Source organism: Eleutherodactylus coqui, chromosome 8, assembly GCF_035609145.1.
Source record: "Eleutherodactylus coqui strain aEleCoq1 chromosome 8, aEleCoq1.hap1, whole genome shotgun sequence".
Taxonomy (NCBI): domain Eukaryota; kingdom Metazoa; phylum Chordata; class Amphibia; order Anura; family Eleutherodactylidae; genus Eleutherodactylus; species Eleutherodactylus coqui.
Genome location: NC_089844.1, coordinates 177,815,550 through 177,840,093, shown reverse-complemented (window position 1 = coordinate 177,840,093; position 24,544 = coordinate 177,815,550). Strand labels below are relative to the sequence as shown.

Here is a 24,544-nt window from a genome sequence, read left to right as displayed (position 1 = left end):
AGTAAATTGTAGATCCCCCATTAGGATGAGCTCCATGCCTGGCAATGTCTTCCAGTGTGCTACTTGTGCAATGTATACATTCCTTGATCAGCCGATTGAGGGTGCATATTGTTGCACATTTAGAAGCCCAAATCCTGGATCTAAATGAGCAACTGGCAACAGTGAGAGCAATTGACAACATGGAGAGGAGTTTGCTGCTCACTGAGCAGTTACTCGCTGCGGTGGAGGCGGACGGTAGTACGGAAGAGCAGGGGCAACAGGCAGCTAGCTGGGCGACAGAAGGAGGCATAGACCACGAATGTCTGCTCGGTAAAGTGGGTGAGCTTGAAGTGAGAATGGGCGATGAAAACTATGATCCAGTCGGAATAACGGAAACCTGGCTGGATGATAAGTGCGATTGGGTGGCGAATTTACAGGGTTACAATCTCTTCAGAAGACACCGTGGGAAGATATAGGTGCAGGAGATAAACGCGTGGAATCTCTATGGGTAGAAATACAGGGAGAAAAAAAATAACAAAATTCTGATAGGGGTTTACTATAGGCCACCAAAAGCAACAGAAGAAAGTGAAACCTTACAACTAAGGCAGATAGAAGAGGTGTCAAAGAGAAATGAAGTAATTATCATGGGGGACTTTAATTATCCAGATATAACATGGGAAAACCAAACCTGCAAATCTCACAGGGGTGATAAGTTCTTGAGATCAATTAAAGATAATTACCTTAGCCAACGTGTGCAGGAACCAATGAGAGGGAGGGCAATTCTGGACCTAGTACTAACTAACGAACCGGACCGAATAAAGGGGGTGCAGGTTGAGGGGCACTTGGGGAACAGTGATCACAAAATAATCAACTTCCAGCTGTCATTCAATAAGAAACCTTATCAGGGAGCGACAAACAAACTAAACTTTGGTAAAGCAAAATTTGATCAGCTCAGAGCTACTATCGGTAACATTAAATGGGACAACATCCTCAAAAATAACAGTACAGAGGACAAGTGGGAAAAGTTTAAAATGATCCTAATCACCTCATGTGAGCAGTTCATTCCCTTTAAAAATAAAAGAACTTCGAGTAAAAGGAAACCAATGTGGCTCGACAAAACGGTAAGAGGGGCAATAAACGAAAAAAAGAAAGCATTCAAACTACTAAAGCAAAAAGGTAGTGAAAAGCGCTAAAATCGTACAGGGAAAAAAATTAAATATGCAAAGGAAAGATCAAAATTGCTAAGGAGGAGGCAGAAAGACTGATCGCCAAAGAGAGCAAAATTAACCCTAAACTATTTTTTAACTATATTAACAGCAAAAGGATTTGCACCGAGAGCACTGGACCTTTAACAAATAATGCAGGAGAAATCATTGAAGATGATGGGGAGAAGGCAAATTTATTAGTTTCTTTTCAAGCGTATTCACAAATGAAAAGGAAATGCCACATGAGATGCAGGGGAATAAAATGAACCCTTCACAAAATATCTCATACCTAACGCAGAATGAAGTGTGGAACTGGTTAAAGAAGATTAAAATTGATAAATCGCCAGGCCCAGATGGAATACACCCAAGGGTACTAAAGGAACTAAGTGATGTGATAGCTAGGCCGCTATATCTAATATTTGTGGATACTATCAAGACCGCTGTTGTACCATTGGATTGGCGCATTGCCAACGTGGTTCCAATTTATAAAAAGGGGACCAAGAGTGAGCCTGGTAACTACAGGCCAGTAAGTCTCACTTCAATAACGAGAAAGACATTCGAGGGGTTTCTGAGAGACGCCATCAAAGAATACCTCAAGGAGAACAATGGAATAACTCCTCACCAGCATGGATTCATGAAGGGTCAATCATGTCAGACCAATTGGATCAGCTTCTACGATGAAGTAAGCTCTAGGCTGAACCTGGGAGAGTCTATTGATCTCGTACATCTGGATTTCTCTAAAGCATTTGACACCGTGCCGCATAATAGGCTGATATATAAAATGAGACAGCTTGGATTGGGTGAAAACGTGTGTATCTGGGTAAAGAATTGGCTCAGAGAAAGAAAACAGAGGGTGGTAATCAATGGCTCATACTCTGATTGGGTCACCGTTGCTAGTGGGGTGCCACAGGGTTCAGTATTGGGCCCCATTCTGTTCAATATATTTATCAATGACCTAATAAAGGGGCTGCACAGTAAAATATCAATATTTGCAGATGACACAAAATTATACAATATAATTAATGGAACGGAGGACAATGTGCGGCTACAAATGGACCTGGATAAGCTGGGGGCTTGGGCAGAAAAATGGCAAATGAAGTTCAATGTTGAAAAATGTAAGGTTATGTACATTGGTAGGAGAAATGGATGTCACCAATATACACTAAATGGGGTACTGCTAGGGAAAAGTGATATGGAAAAAGACCTGGGGGTACTAGTGGACTGTAGACTAAACTGGAGTAACCAATAAAGTCTTGGGGTGCATTAAAAGAGGTATAGGAGCGAGGGTCAAGAACATTATCCTTCCCTTATATAAGGCACTTGTCAGGCCTCACATGGAATACTGCGTACAGTTCTGGTCACCGGTGCTCAGGAAAGATGTTACAATACTGGAGGGGGTTCAAAGACTGGCAACTAAACTAATACATGGAATGACGGGACTGGAATACCCAGAGAGGCTATCCAAATTGGGATTATGCAATCTAGAAAAAGATGGCTAAAGGGCGATCAAATAACTATGTATAAATACATGAGGGGACAATACAAGGATCTCTCCCATGATCTGTTTATACCCAGGACTGATTGTAAAGAGAGGGCATCCGCTACCTCTAGAAAAAAGCAGGTTTCATCACCAACACAGAAGGGGGTTCTTTACTGTAAGAGCAGTTAGACTGTGGAACTCTCTGCCTGAGGATGTGGTGATGGCAAAATCCATAGAGGAGTTTAAAAGGGGACTTGATGTCTTTCTGGAGAGGAAGGATATTATAGGATATAAATCTTAGGTTAATTGTCAATCCGGGTATACAGGTAGGTAGGAACTATTAGGGATTGATCCAGGGAACAGTCTGATTGCCATTAGGGAGTCGGGAAGGAATTTTTCCCCCAAAAGGGCTAATTCGATCCTGCCTCTTGGGGTTTTTCGCCTTTCTCTGGATCAACAACACAGGAGGATAACAGGCTGGACTAGATGGACATTGTCTTCATTCGGCCTTAGAAACTATGTTACTATGTAACTATAAATATAAAGAGGAGAGTGATCCCATAACTATATATAGAGAGGAGAGCGATTTTAATGACTAATATAATTATATATACACACATAGTGGTGTGTGTGTGTGTGTGTGTGTGTGTGTGTGTGTGTGTGTGAGAGAGAGAGAGAGGGGAGTGATCCCACAGCAAAATATATACAAAGTAGAGTTTTCTCATAACTATATATATAGAGAGAGAGAGAGAGAAGAGATTGATTCCATAACTATCAAACTACTAACGACCACTTGTCTGTTAGTATGTATATGTGGGAGTGCCTCTCATGTAACTATACTGATCATATGCTGGTGATGTCATCACAGGTCCTACAGTATGAAACACGCAGAGCATGACAGCAACCGTGTGCTCACAGGACCTTTGATGTCACCATCACATGATCAGCCACCGTCAGCATGGATGTAACAGAGATGTTTGTGTGGGGATCAGGATGGATGGAGTACAGCTGTCTGATGTGTGGGGGTCTGGATGGATGTAGCAGAGCTGCAATTGCAAAAATGGTCATTACAATTTTTGTGCACAAAATCATGCTATCACAAATGTAACAGCAGGAAAATAGCCAGTTTCAATAACCCCTTTGTGACCAAGACGATTTGTGACATAATAAACAGACCAAATTTTGGCAATCTGATGTGTCAATTTTACATAGAATTACTCTTAAAGGTTTTGCATATCCAAGTAATTCTGACAGTGTGTTTTTGACACACATTTTACTTCCTTTTAGGTGGGCTACATACTGCCAAAGTAGACAAAGGCTCTTTTTATTAGTAATTAAAAACTGCCAACCTAGAATTTCTTTCAAAAGCCAATCCACTTACTGCCACAATGGACTATGCCTTTTTCTTTGCACTAATTTTGTATGCCCCCCCCCCCCCCTAAACACATACAAATCCAATCCAAACACCTAGCTAAACCAAACATCTATCCGATCCACATACTTGCACAATACGAGGTTCTTTGCTTCCTATATACACACGTCCACCTGAGCAAACAATCCTCCACTTATTTTTATGTATAAACACTACCAAATGACCCAGCAAACGAGGAAAATGGTTATCTTTACATGTAAACACTTTATTGGAAAGCAAAAATGTAGTTCACTCGTTCGTTCATTCAAATGACAATCGTTGCGTGCAAATGGGCCTTTACTCTTAAGACATACCCATCTTCATTTTATTACACAGCCGTAAATACCTCGCTAGACATAGACTTTGGCTCTCTGTCTAGGACAGAGAATAAGTCTTCAGTTCATGTAGGTCGGAGACAAGCAAATAAGAATCTAAATGATCACACAATCAGCATATTCCGGCGCCTCCATGCTTCTTCTGCTCTCCATCCTCAGCCTTGGATTTCTCTGGTGGGAGGGGAGCCTTTCACTGTGCCTGAAGCACCCTTCTTTCTCTTCTCCCAGCCGTATCACAGACCCATATGAGGCAAGGCATATTGCAGCCATTGGCCACCGGTCAGTGCCTTGTCCAATGTGCTCACTAGTATTTGTGCTCCACATGGCCCCGCTGTTTACACCTCATAGTTTTATTGTGACCTTCTATGTGGGTACGGCTTGTTCACTGCTTTTTGCATTACATCAAAAAAAGTTTGAAAACTTAAACACTTGAATATATTTACTTAAGTGCACTGTGGTGCAGCAGCTTTCATCAGCACCACAGCTCTAACGCGTCAATCCTCCTATCAGTATTTTTCACATTCCAGCTTTCAGATCCATACATGGCTATGGGGTAAATGGTGTTTTTCACTATCCTGCGTTTAGTTGCTATACCGATATCCCTACTTTTCCAGATTTTATCCATGTTTAGCATCTTGCTTTGCCCCGATGCTATCCTATGTTTTATCTCTGGCATAGATTTTTAAGTCAAGGAAGATTAAGTTTTGCAAGCATTCTATGACCTCATTGTCGATTTTTATTTGAATTTGGCCATTTTTTGCGGTTGTCATTATTTTAGTTTTTTTTTATTTATTTTTTATTCAGTTAGAGGTCAATTTTTAACTTTCAGTTTTAATCTTCTATATCAGCTGCTTCAGACCAGCTTCTGTTTCTGCAAGCAGAGTTGTGTTATCCGCATACTGGAGATTGTTGATGTTTTTGCCACCTATTTTCACTCCAATTTCCAATTTGTCTAGGCTGATTTTACGCATAATCACTTCCGCATATAGGTTAAACAAGAAGAGTGAGAGGATGCAACGCTGTTGGGCTCCTTTGCCAATCCCAAACCAATCTGTGTCCCCATACTGTGTTCTCACAGTGGCTTCTTGATTCGTATAAAGTGATTTTATCAGCTTGACAAGATGTGCCGATACACCCAGCTCTTGTAGGGCATGCCATAGCTTGTCATGGGCGACACAGTCAAAGGCCTTGATGTAAGTCGATAAAGCACATGTAGATATTCTTTTGGTATTCTCAAGCTTTTTACATTGTCCATCGTGGGTTTGCAATGTGGTTGCGGATATCTCGTTCTAGACAGAATCCTGCCTGCGCATCAGGAAGTGCTGCTTCAGCTACTGATCTCAGTCTTTCCTGTATAATTTTAAGAAGAATCTTGCTTGCATGCGGCATGAGGATTATTAGTCTCCTTTCTTTGATAGAGGGATGGAGACAGATCTTTTCCAGTCCTGTGGCCATTGTGTGGATGCCCATACTGCCTGGCACAGTGCTGCCATGGTTTTCACTGGTACTGGCAGCAATAGCTCTGCCGGTATGTTATCTCTGCCTGGTGCTATATACTTGGCTAGTTATTTCATTGCCATAACCACTTCTGACTCCATAATGGAGGCTCCAAGTCCACAGGCTCTGCCTCCTACAATGGTCCGGTATGTGGTTGCAGGCATATAGTTCCTCTGAGTATTCCCTCCACCTATACTTGATACTCTGTTGGTCATTCAGTTCCTTCCCATTTTTGCCTTTGATTGTGCTGTTGTATGCTGTGAGAGGTTTTCGGGCCATCTTGACCTGTGAGAATAGGCCTCGGATATGGCCTTTCATGCCTTATGCTTCGAGTTGTTTGCATCGCTCATTGCAGTGCATTTCCTTAGCTTTCCTTACTGCTCTCTGAAAAATCGTTATTTAGTTGCCGAACTTCGTCTTAGTTGCCAACAACTTTTGCAGCTCTTCTTTTATCAGCTATTCTGAGGCTTTGCTCGGACAAACAATGTAGTTTTTCCTGCTCCTTATAGGCAAGATACTTACTGGCTGTTTCCATAACTGTAGACTGTATATCGCACCATAGTTCCTCTGGATGCTTCTCTGATGTGTCAAGCAGTTGGAATCTGTTTGCTGCCTCAATAGTGTACGATTGGGGGGATTTTAGAGTGTTGAATTTTCTCAATGGATCCCCTTTCTTAAAGGGGTTGTCCCGCGGCAGCAAGTGGGTCTATACACTTCTGTATGGCCATAATAATGCACTTTGTAATATACATTGTGCATTAATTATGAGCCATACAGAAGTTATAAAAAGTTTTATACTTACCTGCTCCGTTGCTGGCGTCCTCGTCTCCATGGTGCCGACTAATTTTCGCCCTCCGATGGCCAAATTAGCCGCGCTTGCGCAGTCCGGGTCTTCTCCTGTCTTCTATGGAGCCGCTCGTGCAGAATGCAGGCTCCGTGTAGCTCCGCCCCGTCACGTGCCGATTCCAGCCAATCAGGAGGCTGGAATCGGCAATGGACCGCACAGAAGAGCTGCGGTCCACGGAGACAGAGGATCCCGGCGGCCATCTTCAGCGGTAAGTATTGAAGTCACCGGAGCGCGGGGATTAAGGTAAGCGCTCCGGTAAGCTTTCTTTACCTCCCTGCATCGGGGTTGTCTCGCGCCGACCGGGGGGGGGGGGGGGTTGAAAAAAAAAAAAAACTGTTTCGGCGCGGGACAACCCCTTTAATACTATGGAATTTATTCTTGATCTTAGCTGCAAGCAGTCCACGATCAGTGCTGCAGTCAGCACCAGGAAAGGTTTTTATTGCAATGACTGAACTTCGCCAACAATTATTACATAGGTGTAATGTAATCAATCTGATTTCTATGGAGACCATTGGGAGATATCTACATATGCAGTTGGCATTTGGGTTGCATAAACCATGTGTTTTGCTATCCTGAACTGATTTTTCTTGGTAGAACTGTACCAAATTAGCGCTTTAGGCAGCTTACATTTTATTGCAGCCTCTTAAGGTGAAACAACCTGACAATGTGCCTTACACCGAAAACATTTGTGCACCCCAATGTAGGTCAAGAATAAGGTGCATTTAAGGGTGTTCTCACTGTTGATCTACCCTGATTGCCAAGAAGTAAATTAAATTGTCATTCTTTCAGTTGGCCAGTCCAGGTTCATCGTGAATATGATTAAATCTGCAGTACCATTCTGGGCTATTGCCCAATGTATGAGCTCTGCCACAGAGCCCAGCCACATAGGTGCTCCGGCGAGCAGCTGGTAGATAGGTGAGGGTGCCAAATGTCAGACTCTCACTGCTCTGCTTTTGATCACCTAAGCTTAGGATGATTCCTTAATAGTGCAATTTTGGAAAATTCCTTTAATAGTTGTGTTTTATAGCTTGTCTTTTTTTTTAAATCAAGGAATGAGTGAACCATACCCAGAGACAGCTGACAACATATCATCAACCAAGCTCATTGCTGAACATATCATGGCATCCAGTTTCTCTGCAAAGGTAAAAAAGCTATAGATGTGGTTGTCTAACAACTTTGTTATTACAGCATAGTTCATATCACAACATACAGGATGTATACAAGCTGCACATGCATAATTATATCTGCTAAACCCCCAAACCTGCTAGCTCTAACAGAAACATGGATACAGCAGTCTGACACGGCCTTCTCTGCTGCGTTGTCTTACAATGGCCTGCAGTTCTCCCATACTCCAAGACCGGAAGACAAGCGAGGGGGAGGAGTAGGTGCTCTCCTCTCCCCACAATGCACCTTCCAGATCATTTTCCCCCACCCCACCCCCAGTACCCTCACTCACTTTCCCATCATTCGAGGTACATGCCCTACAGCTTTTCTGTCTGCTGCCCATGCGAGTAGCAGTTATCTACTGCCCACCAGGTGCTCCTCACCTGTTTCTGGACCACTTTGCCGCCTGGCTCCCCCACTTCCTCTCCTACGAAATCCCAACCCTTATCCTAGGAGACTTCAACATCCCCACTAATGACCCCATCTCCCCATCTGCCTCTCAGTTTCTATCGCTCCCCTCCTCCCTTGGTCTCTCACAACTCACAGCCTCTCCCACTCAGGGATGGCAATACTCTGGATCTGGTCTTCCTCAGTCTCTGCTCTCCTTCCAACTTCCCTCTCCCGCTCTCAGACCATAACCTCCTCTCTTTCTCTGTCAAGCTTCCTAGTATCTCCCAGACCCTCCTACCTCCTTTACGTACAGGAACCTTCAGGTCTTTCACACCAAACATTTTGCCGAGTCTCTACAGTCTTTTTTGTCCCCTATCTCTCTCCTCTCCTGCCCCAGCCTTACTGCTGCCGCACATTACAACACCGCTCTCAAACATGCATTGGATGAAGTGTCGCCCCCCCCCCCCCCCCGTTACCCAAGCCATCTGATATAGACCGTGGCAACCCTCACTCACGCCTCAAACGCGATTCATCCGGCGGTTCTCCAGGTGTGCTGAACGGCTGTGGAGAAAGTCTCAATAGCCCGCAGACTTTCTCCACTTTAAATTTATACTCAGAACCTACAATCTTGCCTTCCACCACGCCAAACAAGTCTACTTCATATTTCTCATCCCCTCACTATCCCATAACCACTCTCCACTCCCTTCTCAGCCCAAAACTGCATCCCCCCCCCCCCCCCCCCCCGTGACAGATCTCAGTACTGAGGAGCTGGCTGCTTACTTTAAAAAGAAAATTGACGACATCTGGCAGGAAATAACCTCCCAATCCTAGACTAGCCCCCGACGCCAGTATCGTCAGTACTGCATCTAGCTCTTGTTCAGTCTCTGTACTTAGACCAACGACAGAGGAAGAAGTCTCCAGACCACTCTCCTCTGCTCGGCCCACCATCTGCGCCAGGGACCCTTTTCCCTCACACTTTCAGCGGTCCCTCTCCCCGGTGGTCACCACTATATTCAATCTTTCTCTGACCTCTGCATTTTACTCTGCTCATTCAAACGCGCTATTATATCCCCGCTGCTAAAGAAACTGACTCTTGACTCGACCGATGCTGCCAACTATTGACTCATCTCAAACCTCCCCTTCATCTCCAAACTACTAGAATGCATGGTTCACTCTCACCTTATAAGGTATCTCTCAGAAAACTCTCTTCTTGCCCCTCTACAGTCCGACTTCCACCCCCTACACTCGACAGAAACCGCACTAACTAAAGTGTCAAACGACCTCCTGGTGGCCAAATCGAGGGGCGACTACTCCCTACAGATCCTCCTCGACCTCTCTGCAGCATTCGACACTGTCGACCACAAATTCTCCTCAATATGCTTCACTCCATTGGACTAAAGGACACTGCCCTCTCCTGGTTCTCCTCCTACCTATCCGACCGCTCTTTCAGTGTCTGCTTTGCTGGCTCTATCTCCCGTCCTCTTCCCCTTGCTGTTGGGGACCCCCAGGGCTCAGTCCTCAGCACCCTCCTCTTCTCCATCTACACAGCCCCTACTGGACAGACCATCAGAAGATTTGGTTTCCAGTACCATCTCTATGCTGATGATACCCAGCTTATACACCTCCTTCCAGGACATCACAGCAACATTCCTCCAGAACACCACCGATTGTCTGCTGTTTCTAACACTATATCCTCTCTCTACCTAAAACTGAACATCTCAACAACTGACCTTCTCCTGTTTACGCCCTCTACTAACCGACATCATCCTGACATCTCCATCTCAGTGTGTGGCACCACTATAACTCTCAGACAGCACACCCGCTGCCTTGGGGTCATATTCGACTCTGATCTCTCCTTCACCCCCCACATCCACATCCAATCTCCCGCCCGAACATGTCAGCTGCACCTCAAGAACATTGCTAGAATACGCCCTTTTCTCACTGTGGACACGCTAAAAATGCTAACTGTTGCCCTCATACATTCTTGGCTCCATTACTGCAACTGGCTGCTGATAGGCCTCCCTTGCTCCAGACTCTACCCCCTCCAATCCATCCTGAATGTGGCAGCCAGGCTCATCTTCCTGTCCAGCCACTATTCTGACGCCTCTGCCCTGTGCCGGTCACTGCACTGGCTGCCCGTCAAATACAGAATACAATCTAAACTCTCTACCCTCATCCACTAAGCGCTCCACAGCACCGCCCCGCCCTATATCGCTTCTCTCCTCTTAGTTCACCACCCAGCCTGTGCCCTCTGCTCTGCAAATGAAATCAGACTCAGTGCCCCTTTAATTCGAACCTCTCATTCCCGCCTCAAAGACTTCTCCAGAGCAGCACCAGTCCTCTGGAACGCACTACCAAAAAATATCCGGGCAATCACTGATACACAAAACTTCAGGCGTGCTCTAAAACCGCACCTTTTTAGGGAGGCGTACCATATCCCCTAAACCAAACCCCTCTGTACTCTGCCTGATAACTTGCTTCCTGTCATACAGGAGATACCCAGGTTAAACCAGCATGTTCCAGATCACTATATACAGGATGTGTAAACGTATACAAGCTGCACAAGCATAATTATATACAGAAGATACCCAGGTTATACCAGCATGTTCCAGATCACTACATATAAGAGATGCATAACTTATACCAGCTGTACATATATAATGATATACGAGAGATTCCCAGGTTTAACTAGAATGCTTCAAATCACTATATGTAGGAGAAGTATAATGTTCACCAACTATATACAGGACATACCCAGGTTATACCAGCAAGCTCCACATCGTTATATACAGAAGATGTATAACTTATTCCAGCAGTATAAATATAATTATATACAGAATATAACCATGTTATACAAGCATGGTACATATCACTTGTGAAAAAATTAGAGGTGTGATTATAGAGGGGAGTTATATCTCCCCTAGGTTTCTGCTCTATGCAGAGAGCATATGTATGTTTATATATAGGCAATACCCAGGTTATACTAGTATAGTTCATATCACTATATACTGGAGATGTGTACCCAACTTATACCATCTGTACATATAACCTGGGTATTCTCTGTATATGATTATATATGTACAGCTGGTATAAGTTTTGCATCTTGTATATAGTGATATTAACCATGTTGGTATAACTTGGGTACTATCTGTATAGAATTATATATGTAGAGCTGGTATAAGTTGGATATACATTTCCAGTATATAGTGATAAGGACAATGATGGTATAACCTGGGTGTCATTGGTATATAATTATATATGTACAGCTGGTACAAGTTATACATCTCTTGAATATAGTGATATGGAGCATGCTGGTATAACATACGGTATATCACTATATACAGGATGTATAACTTGTACCAGCTGCACATATATAATTATATACAGGAGATACTCAGGTTATACCACCATGCTCCATATCACTATATACAGGATGTATAACCTATACCAGCTGTACATATATAATTATATACAGGAGATACCCAGGTTATACCAGCATGCTCCATATCACTAGAAACAGGAGATGTATAGCCTATACCAGCTGCACATATATAATTATATACAGAGGATACCCAGGTTATATATACCAGCATAACACATATCATTTCATATATTAATACAGTGCATAAGACTGCCTCAGAGTAAGGCTTCATTCACACGGTCGTATGCAAATTTGGTCAGTAAAAAACGCTTAGTTTTTACTGTGTGTACATCCATGTTTTTTACCACTGTGCTGTACCCGTGTGACATGTGTTTTTCATGCGTGCAAAAAACCAAAATAAGACTAATTTCACACAGGCCAGTGCGATATGGGTCCGTGAAACTCGTGGATGCAAGGCGTTTTTTGTTAAAACCACCTCACATCACTTCAGGGAAGTAGCGATCCTTCGCAGTGGCTTTTAGCCAGTTTAGTGTTTCTCATTGTTTTCAATGGGTTAACCACACATCGCACTCGCGTGCTCCTCGCATGCAGTGTTGGCCCCATTGAAAACCATGGCTGAGGTGTTCCGAGGGAACGCCCAAAGACAGGGCACGCCACGCCTGTTTCCTGCACCACGAAGTGGGATAATAAATTACTTGTGTGTATGACCCCATTCAAAAGAATGGGTTCATAGTCATGTGAGATTTGTGCGCCTCGCAATGTACAAATCTCGCTCTATCTTCTCGGCCGCGTGAAAACTGACTAATGCCCAATTAATGTCTGGGAATATTTGTGAAAAAAGGCAGTGAATACACAAGTAAAATCTGTAGTCACTGTGTTGTCTTTAATATGCACCCATAGACTTAGACTCTATGAATACAGACCAAAATAAAACACTCTACACTTAATTCTATCTATATATATAAAAATGTGTCTGTGTGTCTGTCTTTTGTCCTTTTTGCGCTACTACACCATTCATCCGATCGCCATGAAACTTCGGGAAGTTGTTGAGTACACTCCTGGGAAGATTACTGGCATAGTACATCTATTTCTTATACTGCTGAGGTTACATGAAAGCTGCACTGTGATTGGTTGCTATATATAATATAATATAATATATATATATATATATATATATATATATAATATACGAATGTCAGTCTTCGCAGCAATGCGTGACGGGTAAGCTAGTGTATGTATCTGTGTGTACATATGTGTGTGTTTTGTGTATATATATATATATATATATATATATATATATATATATATATATATATATATATATTATATACACATTTGACTGCGTAAAATATGCATGCCTGAATGCACCAATTTAATTCATTGGCTCCACCTCACCTCTCTTTTCATAGGTTGTAGCATAACCATACAGACTCAATACAACACAGCTATTTCTCTCATCCTCGGAGTCTGTTGGTTCTCCCTCACTGCTGATAAAAGTAGAAAATTCAAGAGTGAGGCCCATTTAAAATCTGCGTTAGAAACTTTGGTCGGAGATTCCACCGCAGATCCGGCTCAAAATACAGGAATACAAAAACTGCTGCATGCAGCGCTTTAGCACTAGCGCTCTAGAAGCCGGACAGCTGAGCAGAAACTGAATGGACCCCATTATCCTCAATGGGGTCGGTCCGGTGCTATTCAGTTTAGCTCTGAGCCATTTGGCCACAGAGATTCCTTTTTCCTGCTTCTCGAACAGATAAGGAAATGAATGGGAATGAGGGGGGGAGCGAGTCAATCCGAATGAGGGGGGGAGCGAGTCAATCCGAATGAGGGGGGGGAGCGAGTCAATCCGAATGAGGGGGGGGAGCGAGTCAATCCGAATGAGGGGGGGGAGCGAGTCAATCCGAATGAGGGGGGGGAGCGAGTCAATCCGAATAAGGGGGGGAGCGAGTCAATCCGAATGAGGGGGGGAGCGAGTCAATCCGAATGAGGGGGGGAGCGAGTCAATCCGAATGAGGGGGGGAGCGAGTCAATCCGAATGAGGGGGGGAGCGAGTCAATCCGAATGAGGGGGGGAGCGAGTCAATCCGAATGAGGGGGGGAGCGAGTCAATCCGAATGAGGGGGGGAGCGAGTCAATCCGAATGAGGGGGGGAGCGAGTCAATCCGAATGAGGGGGGGGGGGAGCGAGTCAATCCGAATGAGGGGGGGGGAGCGAGTCAATCCGAATGAGGGGGGGGAGCGAGTCAATCCGAATGAGGGGGGGGGGAGCGAGTCAATCCGAATGAGGGGGGGGGAGCGAGTCAATCCGAATGAGGGGGGAGCGAGTCAATCCGAATGAGGGGGGGAGCGAGTCAATCCGAATGAGGGGGGGGGGGGAGCGAGTCAATCCGAATGAGGGGGGGGGGGAGCGAGTCAATCCGAATGAGGGGGGGGAGCGAGTCAATCCGAATGAGGGGGGGGGAGCGAGTCAATCCGAATGAGGGGGGGGGAGCGAGTCAATCCGAATGAGGGGGGAGCGAGTCAATCCGAATGAGGGGGGAAACGAGTCAATCCGAATGAGGGGGGGGGGGCGAGTCAATCCGAATGAGGGGGGGAGCGAGTCAATCCGAATGAGGGGGGAGCGAGTCAATCCGAATGAGGGGGGGAGCGAGTCAATCCGAATGAGGGGGGGAGCGAGTCAATCCGAATGAGGGGGGGGGGGAGCGAGTCAATCCGAATGAGGGGGGGGGAGCGAGTCAATCCGAATGAGGGGGGGAAACGAGTCAATCCGAATGAGGGGGGAAACGAGTCAATCCGAATGAGGGGGGGGGGGCGAGTCAATCCGAAAGAGGGGGGGAGCGAGTCAATCCGAATGAGGGGGGGGGGGGCGAGTCAATCCGAATGAGGGGGGGGCGAGTCAATCCGAATGAGGGGGGGGGGGGGCGAGTCAATCCGAATGAGGGGGGGGGGGCGAGTCAATCCGAATGAGGGGGGGAGCGAATCAATCCGAATGAGGGGGGGAGCGAGTCAATCCGAATGAGGGGGGAGCGAGTCAATCCGAATGAGGGGGGGGAGCGAGTCAATCCGAATGAGGGGGGGGGAGCGAGTCAATCCGAATGAGGGGGGGGAGCGAGTCAATCCGAATGAGGGGGGGGAGCGAGTCAATCCGAATGAGGGGGGGGGAGCGAGTCAATCCGAATGAGGGGGGGGGAGCGAGTCAATCCGAATGAGGGGGGGGAGCGAGTCAATCCGAATGAGGGGGGGGAGCGAGTCAATCCGAATGAGGGGGGGAGCGAGTCAATCCCAATGAGGGGGGGGGAGCGAGTCAATCCGAATGAGGGGGGGGAGCGAGTCAATCCGAATGAGGGGGGGGGGGGCGAGTCAATCCGAATGAGGGGGGGAGCGAGTCAATCCGAATGAGGGGGGGAGCGAGTCAATCCGAATGAGGGGGGGAGCGAATCAATCCAAATGAGGGGGGGAGCGAGTCAATCCGAATGAGGGGGGGAGCGAGTCAATCCGAATGAGGGGGGGGAGCGAGTCAATCCGAATGAACGTGAACGTAAATATAAATGAGTGAACAAGAATGAATGAGACAATCTATGAGAGATATAATATGAATGAGCAACAATGAGACAATGTATGAGAGATATAATATGAATGAGAGAATAAATCGGAGAATGAGCGAGAATAATGGAGAGAGAAGGAGTGATAGAATGAATGATAGAAAATGAGAGCGAATATGAATGCGAGAGATAATATGAAAAGAGGAGAGGGAAAAAGAGGGATAATATGAACAAGAGAGGAGAGATAGTATGAATAAGAGACAGAGTATGAACAAGGGAGAGAATATGAATAAGAGAATGAGGGAGATAATGTGAATGAGAGAGGGAATATGAATGAGAGAATCGGGGAGAGAATAAATGATAGACAATAAGAGGGGATGAATGAGAGCATAAATATGATGGGGAATGAATGTGAGAGATAGTGTGATATATAATATGAACGAGAGAATATGAATCCACTTCAAGTGGATATGCGAAGAATCATCCATGTATCTCAGACGCAGACCCATTAGAGCCAATTAGGCTATACACACGGGCGTTTATCCATGTGACCAATGCTCCTTGTGAAAAAATCTCAGCACATCCTGCTCACTCCTTGTCACGCACCAGAATTGGAATGCAATGTCTTACACCGTCCACAGAGGTGTGCTGTGTGATAAGTGGCGTCCGGAGCGTCAGGCGCAGTTCGGGTACACCCGTGTGTATGAGCCCCCACTGCGCTGGGACAGCGGACACAACCTTGGGTATTTACATACTGGCAGACAGCAGCCACCATCAGTAGCAGAGAATGTCCTTCCTTGCTGGCTGGGGGTTACAGAGGTGGGTACTAACACACAGACCTTGCCAGCCCTCCCTGTGAAGGAGGTGGTGGAGCTCTGGGAGGAGGCGTGTCTCTGACCAGTATGTATACTGGGGGCGTGTCTAGTGCTGTCAGCCTAAGGGTTCATGGGAACTGAGGAGGAAGTGACATCACTGAGGCTGAGTATGGAAACAAGGAGTGGGGCTGCAGCAGCTGCAATAGCAGAAAGACATGAAAAACAAGATAAAAAACCAATGACAGAATAGATGCGCTTTCTCTCTCTGCTGCAAAAAACATCAAAGTTTTGCAGCTTGCCATATGTACCCAAACACACAAGCCCCCATACGGCCTTATCTATGAAAAATAAAAAAGCTTGGGCTTTTGAAAAGTGGAGATGAAAATCCCCCCCAAAACATTGTGCCTTTTGGGCCAAAATAGGCCGTATCACTGAGGGGTGAATACTGTGTCCTACAATATGTCATGATTAATATGAATCATATGCAGAGATTGAACCGAAGGAGGAATTCTTCCTTCACTATGGAATATTGTGAGAGTGACATCACTGATCCCCAAATATAGGAAATATACCATTATATTATCATTAACACGACCTATTGTGGGCTTAAGGATGCAACGATTTTTGGTGGATTTTCATCTCCAAAGTCATAACTTTTTTTAAATTTTTCTGTCGACGCGGCCGTATAAGGGCTTGTTTTTTTGTGTGGCGAACTGTATTTTTTATTGGTGCCATTTTTGGGTACATAGACTATATTGGAAAACTTTTATTATTTTTTAAAAATGATAACAGGGAGAGAAAACGCATCAATTCTGCCATAGATTTTGTGGGTTTTTTTTTTTTTTACAGCATTAATCATGCAGCATAAATGACGCAATACATTTTTTCAGTGGGCCGGTATGATTACAACAATACCAAAATTCCCACATTTTTTTTTTAGGTTTTTCCACTTTTCTGCAATATGGAAATTTTTTTTTTTTTTCTCTATAGCTGCATTCAAAGTCCTATAACATTTTTATTTCTCCATGGACGGTGCTCTGTGAGGGCTTATTTTTTGCGAGACGAGCTGTAGTTTTTATTGGTACCATCTTGGGGTACATACGGCTTTTTTGATTTATATCGCGAGAGCCCGGAATCTCTGTGAACCCTTCCTATGCCGCGATCTACATAGATCACAGCAGGGAAGGGGTTGATAGCGGGGGGCGCATCTCCAATGCACCCCCGCTGTTGCAGCGGGATGCCAGCTATCACTGACAGCTGACTCCCACTGCCAGATAGCGCAAGATCGCTTATGATCTCGTGCAATCCCCAGGATGTAAAATTACGCCCTGGAGCGGGAAGGGGTTAATGTGGCTTCATACATTTCCTGAGGTTTTTTCTTTCCTCTTTTAGGGCACAGATACATCTGATTTAGTACCGCAGGTAACCGGTGACAACAAATACAGGTAAATGATACGACAAAATAACCCTTTTACCAGAAGTTCAGCAGTCCAAATGTTATCTAGAAAGTCCCCAAATGTAACCCTCATACCATCAGCCTTCAGGGCTCATGCCCACGTACCAACTACATGGGTCTCATGCCCACGGCCGGGTCAGATTCCGAGTACAAAATATCACAGCAGAATCAGACCCGGCGCCTCCCACAGACCCTGTACTTGCCTGTCCAGATCCGCTGCAAGTGTCTCGCCCAGTGTGAGGCATGATGCGCTGGCACTGGGCGGTGCCGTGATTTCCTGCGTTACTTTCGTCCCGTGATACTTGCAGCAGAAGTATCACGGGATGGATGGCTTCCATTGACTGCAAAAGAAGCCGTCCGTGTTTTTTTTTTTCCCCCGTACGAATTAGAACATGCTGCGATTCTCCCCCCCCAGACGAAAATCGCAGTTGATTTCCGCTCGTGGGCAGGGGAGAATCGATTACCACAGCATGTCTATGGATGGTTAGTGCTGCAAAGTTCATGGCGGGCGTCTGGCCGCAAATTCTGCAGCGATAATCCATCCATGGGCATTAGCCCTTAAACAGATCATTATGTTGTATATATAAAATGCAGAAAGTAGCTGCTAGTCAGTGGTGCCCCCATCATGAGGCAACCTGAACCTGCTGCCTCATGTGGCTCCCTGCAAGGCCTCAGAGAGGCGGCATTGGGTTATCAACCAGTCAGTAATTTAGGCCAGTATTTATATTTTTACCAGCTATAACTGCCTGTAAAAAATAATTGCCAGCTGCGCCTACAAGCCGGCCGGGCAGCAACCCGACAATCATTTAACTCATGTGCTCCACTGCTCCTGTCTGTAGCGCTGCTGCTGTAATTGGTCTGTGACCCCAGACCTCCCCAAACGGCATTTGCGTTCCTTCGCAGAGATGCTGGGCTGAGAGGTCAGGGGTCAAAACTGAAAACGGCAGCAGCGCCGCCGCTGGACGTGAGCGATGGAGTGTGTTAAATACTTGTTGGGTTGCCGGCCGGCTGGAGGTAAACTATGAGGGACATTATTCATACTGGGGTCACTAAGTCTTAGTTGTTCAAATATGTATTGGATATCTTGTGCATTTAATGTCTATAAAATTTGTTTTTTGGGTGTTTTTTTGTGGGTGGGTGGGGGTGAGGGGGCTATTTCACACTTCGTCTCAGACAGCATAAAGGCTTTCGGCACCTCTGAAAAAGAATGACAGCCATCCATACCAGTTGTATACCAAGGGGGGAATTTACTAAGCCTAGTGCAGCGTCCCCTAGGGTAACCCTGGACACATGACATACGCTGAGGAGCTGGGAGGGCAAAGTGCTGGCTTGTCACAGCGGCACTTACCAGGCTCCCTTCTGGGAGGGGGATACACGTAGCCAAGGGCAGAGCTTGGCCTCTTCCGAACACCCCTGGCATGGGGATGCCCAATAAACAGGGTAACAGGTGTGGAAGGATTTGTCACAGGTAACGCCACCGTTCCAGTACCCCAGGCATGACCATCAGCGGGGAAAATAAATGAGCCACAAATAGTTTAACCCCTTAACGACCAATGACGTACCTGGTACGTCATGGAGCGTCGGGGTATGTATGAAGAGAGGTTGCGATGCAACCTCTCTTCATACAGTGCGGGCATCAGCTGTTTATAACAGCTGACATCCGCGGGCAATAGCCGCGAGCGGCCGCGCGGCCGATCGCGGCTATTAACCATTTAAATGCCGCTGTCAATTCTGACAGCGGCATTTAAATCCCCCGAACATCGTTCGGGGGTCCCGCACGGCCCCCCCGCGGTGAGATCAAGAGAGCCGTGCATGTGTCATGGCAGCCGGGGGCCTAATGAAAGGCCCCAGGGCTGCCTTAGCAGGCTGCCTATCAAGCCGTCCCCGTGGGGTGGCTTCATAGGCTGCCTGTCAAAAAGCAATATGACGTAATGCTATAGCATTACGTCATACTGCAGGAGCGATCAAAGCATCGCATCTTAAAGTCCCCCAGGGGGACTTCAAAGTAAAGTAAAAAAAAGAATCAATAAAGTTTTTTTTTAATTGAAAAAAAAAAAAAAGTTGTAAAAGTTTAAATCACCCCCCTTTTGCCATATCTATTATTAAAAAATCTAAATAATAAATTAAAAATCTGTATTTGGTATCGCCGCGTCCGTAAAAGTCCAAACTATCAAAGTACCACATAATTTTTCCCGCACGGTGAAAGTCGTCCGAAAAAAAAAATGAAGAACGCCAGAAATGCATTTTTTTAGTTACCCTGTCTCCCAGAAAAAACGCAATAAAAAGCGATCAAAAAGTCGTATGTATTCCAAAATGGTACTATCAGAAACTACAGGACATCCCGCAAAAAATGAAACCTTGCTCAACTACGTCAACAGAAAAATAAAAAAGTTATTGCGCGCACAAAATGACCGCAGAAAATAATTGAAAAAAATTTTATGTCTTAAAAAAAAAAAAAAGAGGAGTATAGTAAAAAAAAACCTATACAAGTTTGGCATCGTAGTAATCGTACCGACCCATAGAATAAAGTTATGTCGTTTTTGTTGCCATTTGTGCGTCGTAGAAGCAAGACGCACTAAAGGATGGCAAAATGTCGTTTTTTTTTCATTTTACTCCACTTAGAATTTTTTAAAAGTTTTTCAGTACATTATATGGTACTTTAAATAGCACCATTGGAAAATACAACTCGTCCCGCAAAAAACAAGCCCTCATACAGCGACGTGGATGGATAAATAAAGGAGTTATGATTTTTTTAAAGGGGGGAGGAAAAAACGAAAATGGAAAAAGAAAAATGCCCGCGTCATTAAGGGGTTAAGTACCTCATGTCCCCGAGAATGGTCAGGGCATGGAACAACTATTACTTGTAAACTTCAGCAATACAAGGCCTACTTTGAAGAAAAGATGGTGCAGGCAAAGAACAGCAGAATCGAGATCAGGGAGGAAGGAAACACGGGATGAAACCGGTCCTGCAGGCCAAGTTCTCTGACAGGTACCACTCCAGGACGGGGAACACTCCAGAGGAGGAGAGGGGTAGGGTCACTCCACAGACTCTTCATCAGACAAGTACCTCCACTGGCGGTCCCGGACTTCAGGATATGCAGGTGTGCAAAACAGACAATTGAGTACCTCTGCACTAGGCCTTGACAGATTGGACTGGCTCTCCGCTCACTCTCTCTTTGGGGCTCACTTACAATTCATGCAGCTCCTTGCACTCTGAAAACCTCTCCTCTTCCATCTTCAACAGATGCGGGCTGAAGGTGCCCCCATGTGCCTCTGTACTTTCTCTCTGGTGGAACCCAAGATGGAAGACCTTTTCCCTCTTTCAATCACTCACATCTATACCTTCTCTCACACCACATAACAGGATATAATTGTTACATTCAAGGCAGACGGCTCATACTTTGCAGATATTAACCCATCACAGGCTGCAGCTATGCAATATACACAACAGAATGACAAGCCATTTTGCACAGTGCATCAACACAAGACATTACATGTATGAGATTATGGAGGGGGCCAGGAAAGCATGTACTGGGCCACTATACCAGCATTTCCTGTGTCGGCTTAGTACAGTTTCCTCAGGCTTACGCCTCTTCATGTATTCAGCACATCCAGGGCAGCTCTGTGCACTTAGACAGAAATGTACACCACATCAGACCTGGCATATGTATCTGACAGAATTTATGCCAGTTTGTACATAAATCTATTGGTCTAGGACAACCACACCCCTCCCTAAAGCCCCACCCAGTTTTTGAAATAGTGGCCGGGCAGAAAGAATTAAAGTTGCAAATGTTTGCGCAATAATTGGTAACTTTTTTATGCCAGGAACTGGCAGAAAACCTTTCATTAATGCGCCCAAAGTCATGTCTTTTGACTGTCATGAGATGGATTATAAGACTATCATTAGATAGAAGTGTTTATCGTAAGATGGCTTGTGACGCCCCACATACTGTTGGGAATTACATGATTTCCAGGCAGGCCGGGGACTGAGCTGTTATAATCATGGACATCCTAAAGCAATGAGATTTCTGCTATTAATTCTGAAGTTTACATTTTTAAAGGGTGTTTCCGGCCTTCTAAAAGGTTCAATGATATTATGCCTAAACATTGGTTTAATCTCCGGTTATACAAACAAGCAATGAATAGCTTAACCCCTCATCGCCTGCCCATTTTAGGCCTTAATGACCAACTAACGTTTATCATAATCGCATTCGTAGAGCCAAAACTTTTTTTAATTTTTCCGTCAACATAGCCGTATGAGGGCTTGTTTAATGGTGCCTCCAGTTGTATTTTTTAAGGTTACATTTAATGTTTTCATTTTTTAGGGAGGTGAAATTTGGAAAAAAAATCCCACCATTGTTTTTTGGATTTCATTTTTATGGTCCTCATTATGCAGAATAATTATTATGATAGTATAATTCTCTGGGTCAGCACGAGTGCAGGAATACCAAGTTTTGTAAACTTTTTTTTTTGTAAACTTTTTTTTTTGTTTTTTTTTGTTTTTGTTTTTTCAACCCCCTTTTATTGAAAAGTAAATGAATTACAGCATATTTTGTAGCACTGTAGTACATCAAACGGCATGACAGATTAACGTACAGATGAGAGCATATGACAAAGGGGGCAATTCACCCCAATAGCACAAGTCTTTACACAGAAGGAAAGCGAAGGAGTTTAGACATATTATCAGTAGGCCCCAAGATGTGCTTCTCTGAATCATTGAATTGGAGGGTAGGATGTTAGTGGGAAACCGCACACAGACCCCATACCTTGTCAAATTTTCCTGGGCATCTGTGCCCATTATAAACTATATAATTATATGGAATAACGGAATTGACCAATTTCCACCACATTGACACTGAGGGGTTACTATGATCCATCCAACGTAATTCTATTACTTTCCTAGCTAAGTGAAGTACCTCTCAAGAATATTCTAAGATTGTGCTGCCAAGTCTCCTCATCGAGTATCCCGAAGAGGCATGTTTCAAGGCTAACAGGGACAGGGATTTCCAAAAACTCAGAGAGGAGATCAGTGATCTCTCCCCAGAAGCCTCGAATAACTGGATACTCCCATGTCATGTGCCAAAATCAGCAGAGCTGTCTGGGCATCTAATGCACTTAGATGATGAAATTCTTCCTATTCTCTGCAGCCTCACCTGAGTAAGGCAGCATTGATGTACTATATACAACTGTATCATCTTGATGTTAGCCAAAGGGCAAACAATTAGAGGGGATGCTAGTAAATCTTGGAAGGAGTTCTTTGTCAAAGTTGGTATCGTGTTTTCCATTTCAGAAAGGCTGGGATAGTATTGTAAGAGGTCTTTGCTGTGATTAGAAAGGAGTACAATGTGGATATGAGGCCATCTGGGTCTTAGGAGCATAATATGTCTATCAGGGGGCAGTGTGATATAGCGGGTCCAGGACATGGGAATTGTGTCTGTAGTGCGCGTCTGATTTGTAGGAATCTGATGAAATGGGTACGAGGAAGTTTGTATTTAGCTTGTAGTTGTTCAAGGGAAGAGAAAGTGTTAGAAGTGTACAGATTACCCAGGGTTCGTACTCCATAGTTTTCCCACCCAGGGGAAGCAGCTCTGTCAGACCAGGGTTATGCCATAAGGGGGTGTCAGACACATCGGTAAATGTATTCATTGATTTAGATTGTCTCCATACATTAGAGGCCAGTTTGTGTATTGGGAGCACTGGCCACAAATTAGGAATTTTTAGGAAATGAGCTAAATGTGACTGCGAATTAGGGAGCGGGTCATCTCTCACCCAGCATCTTAAGTGGACCAATTGGCTAGCAATGTAATATAGCAATAAGTCTGGGAGAGCAGCCCCAGCCTCCTGCCTCAGTCTCTGAAGAGTGGAAATGTTTAGTTTTGAACGGGAACTCCCCCATATGAAAGATGTCATGAGTGAGTCCATGGACCTGAGGCGTGTCGTATCATATAGAGGCATTTCGGAAAAACTATAATCTTTATCAAGTTGATACGCCCAGCGACTCTAATCGGCAAGAATCCCCAGGTTTTGAATTTTAGTTTTAAATAAGTCTACCAGAAGGGTAGACCTTAAAATCTAAGGCCCGACCTTAGTTATTCGAAATCTGTACTCCAAGATATTTAAAGACCTCAGTAATCTGGAAACCACATAGCGAGTCAGTGTTACACAACAGGCTTGTTCTAGAGAGAGGCATCAAGGCAGATTTCGCCCAGTTAATATGCAGACTCGAAAAGCCTCTATATTGATTTATAAGTTCTAATACATGCTTAAGAGAAGTTTTTGGGCTCAACATGAATAACATGAGGTCTTCTGTGTATAATGCCACTCGATCCTCGCGCTGCCTATTGACCACACCCTCAAATAATGGACTGCTCTGAAGCATTATGGCCAGGCGTTCTATAGCCAAAGCAAAAAGGATGGGGGATAGAGAATAGTTTTGCCTTGTTCACCTATGTAGCTGGAAGTATGGGGAGCAGGAGCCATTTACCAATACAAATGTCTGAGGTGGTTTATAGAGCATTGAAATGGCCGTTCAATGGAGTTAAATGTTTTTGTGGCGTCTAGGGAAGCTAGTGCCCAGTTTGTATTTGTGGCCTCTCCTATATGCGCCACGACCTGTACCCTCTGTAGATTTTCTCTAGTGGATTTCCCTGGCATGAAACCTGTTTGTTCCAGGTCTATTGAATCTAGAGTAATGGAATTGAGGCAATGGCTAACATTTTAATCAACAATTTGTAGTCTATATTCAGGAGAGATATAGACCTATATGAGCCACAATTAAGAGGACCCTTGTCTGGTTTTAGCAGGAGTATGTTTATTGCTTCATAGAATGCTGAAGATCCCTTGTCATAGGCTTCATTATATAAAGCTAATAGGATGGGAAGTTATATCTTTATATTTAACATACACTTCTACTGGGAGGCCATCTGGGCTGGGCGATTTGTCCTTTTCAAAAAGTGCTTCCAACAGCTGTGCTAATGTGAATGGGGCATCCATATATTTTTTTTTATCTGGAGTAAGAGTTGGAAATAGAGTGTTGGACAGAA

General features: G+C 44.8%; 1 protein-coding gene across 1 annotated transcript in view; it reads left to right on the top strand.

Annotated features, from left to right (window-relative positions):
- LOC136578042 (NACHT, LRR and PYD domains-containing protein 1a-like) overlaps positions 1-24,544 on the top strand; it is a 123,716-nt gene that overhangs the window by 13,040 nt on the left and 86,132 nt on the right. The window contains exons 6-7 of the mRNA XM_066577951.1: positions 7,805-7,896; positions 17,438-17,490. Of these exons, the coding sequence (XP_066434048.1) occupies positions 7,805-7,896; positions 17,438-17,490 (145 nt within the window). The remainder of the gene's footprint in view (positions 1-7,804; positions 7,897-17,437; positions 17,491-24,544) is intronic.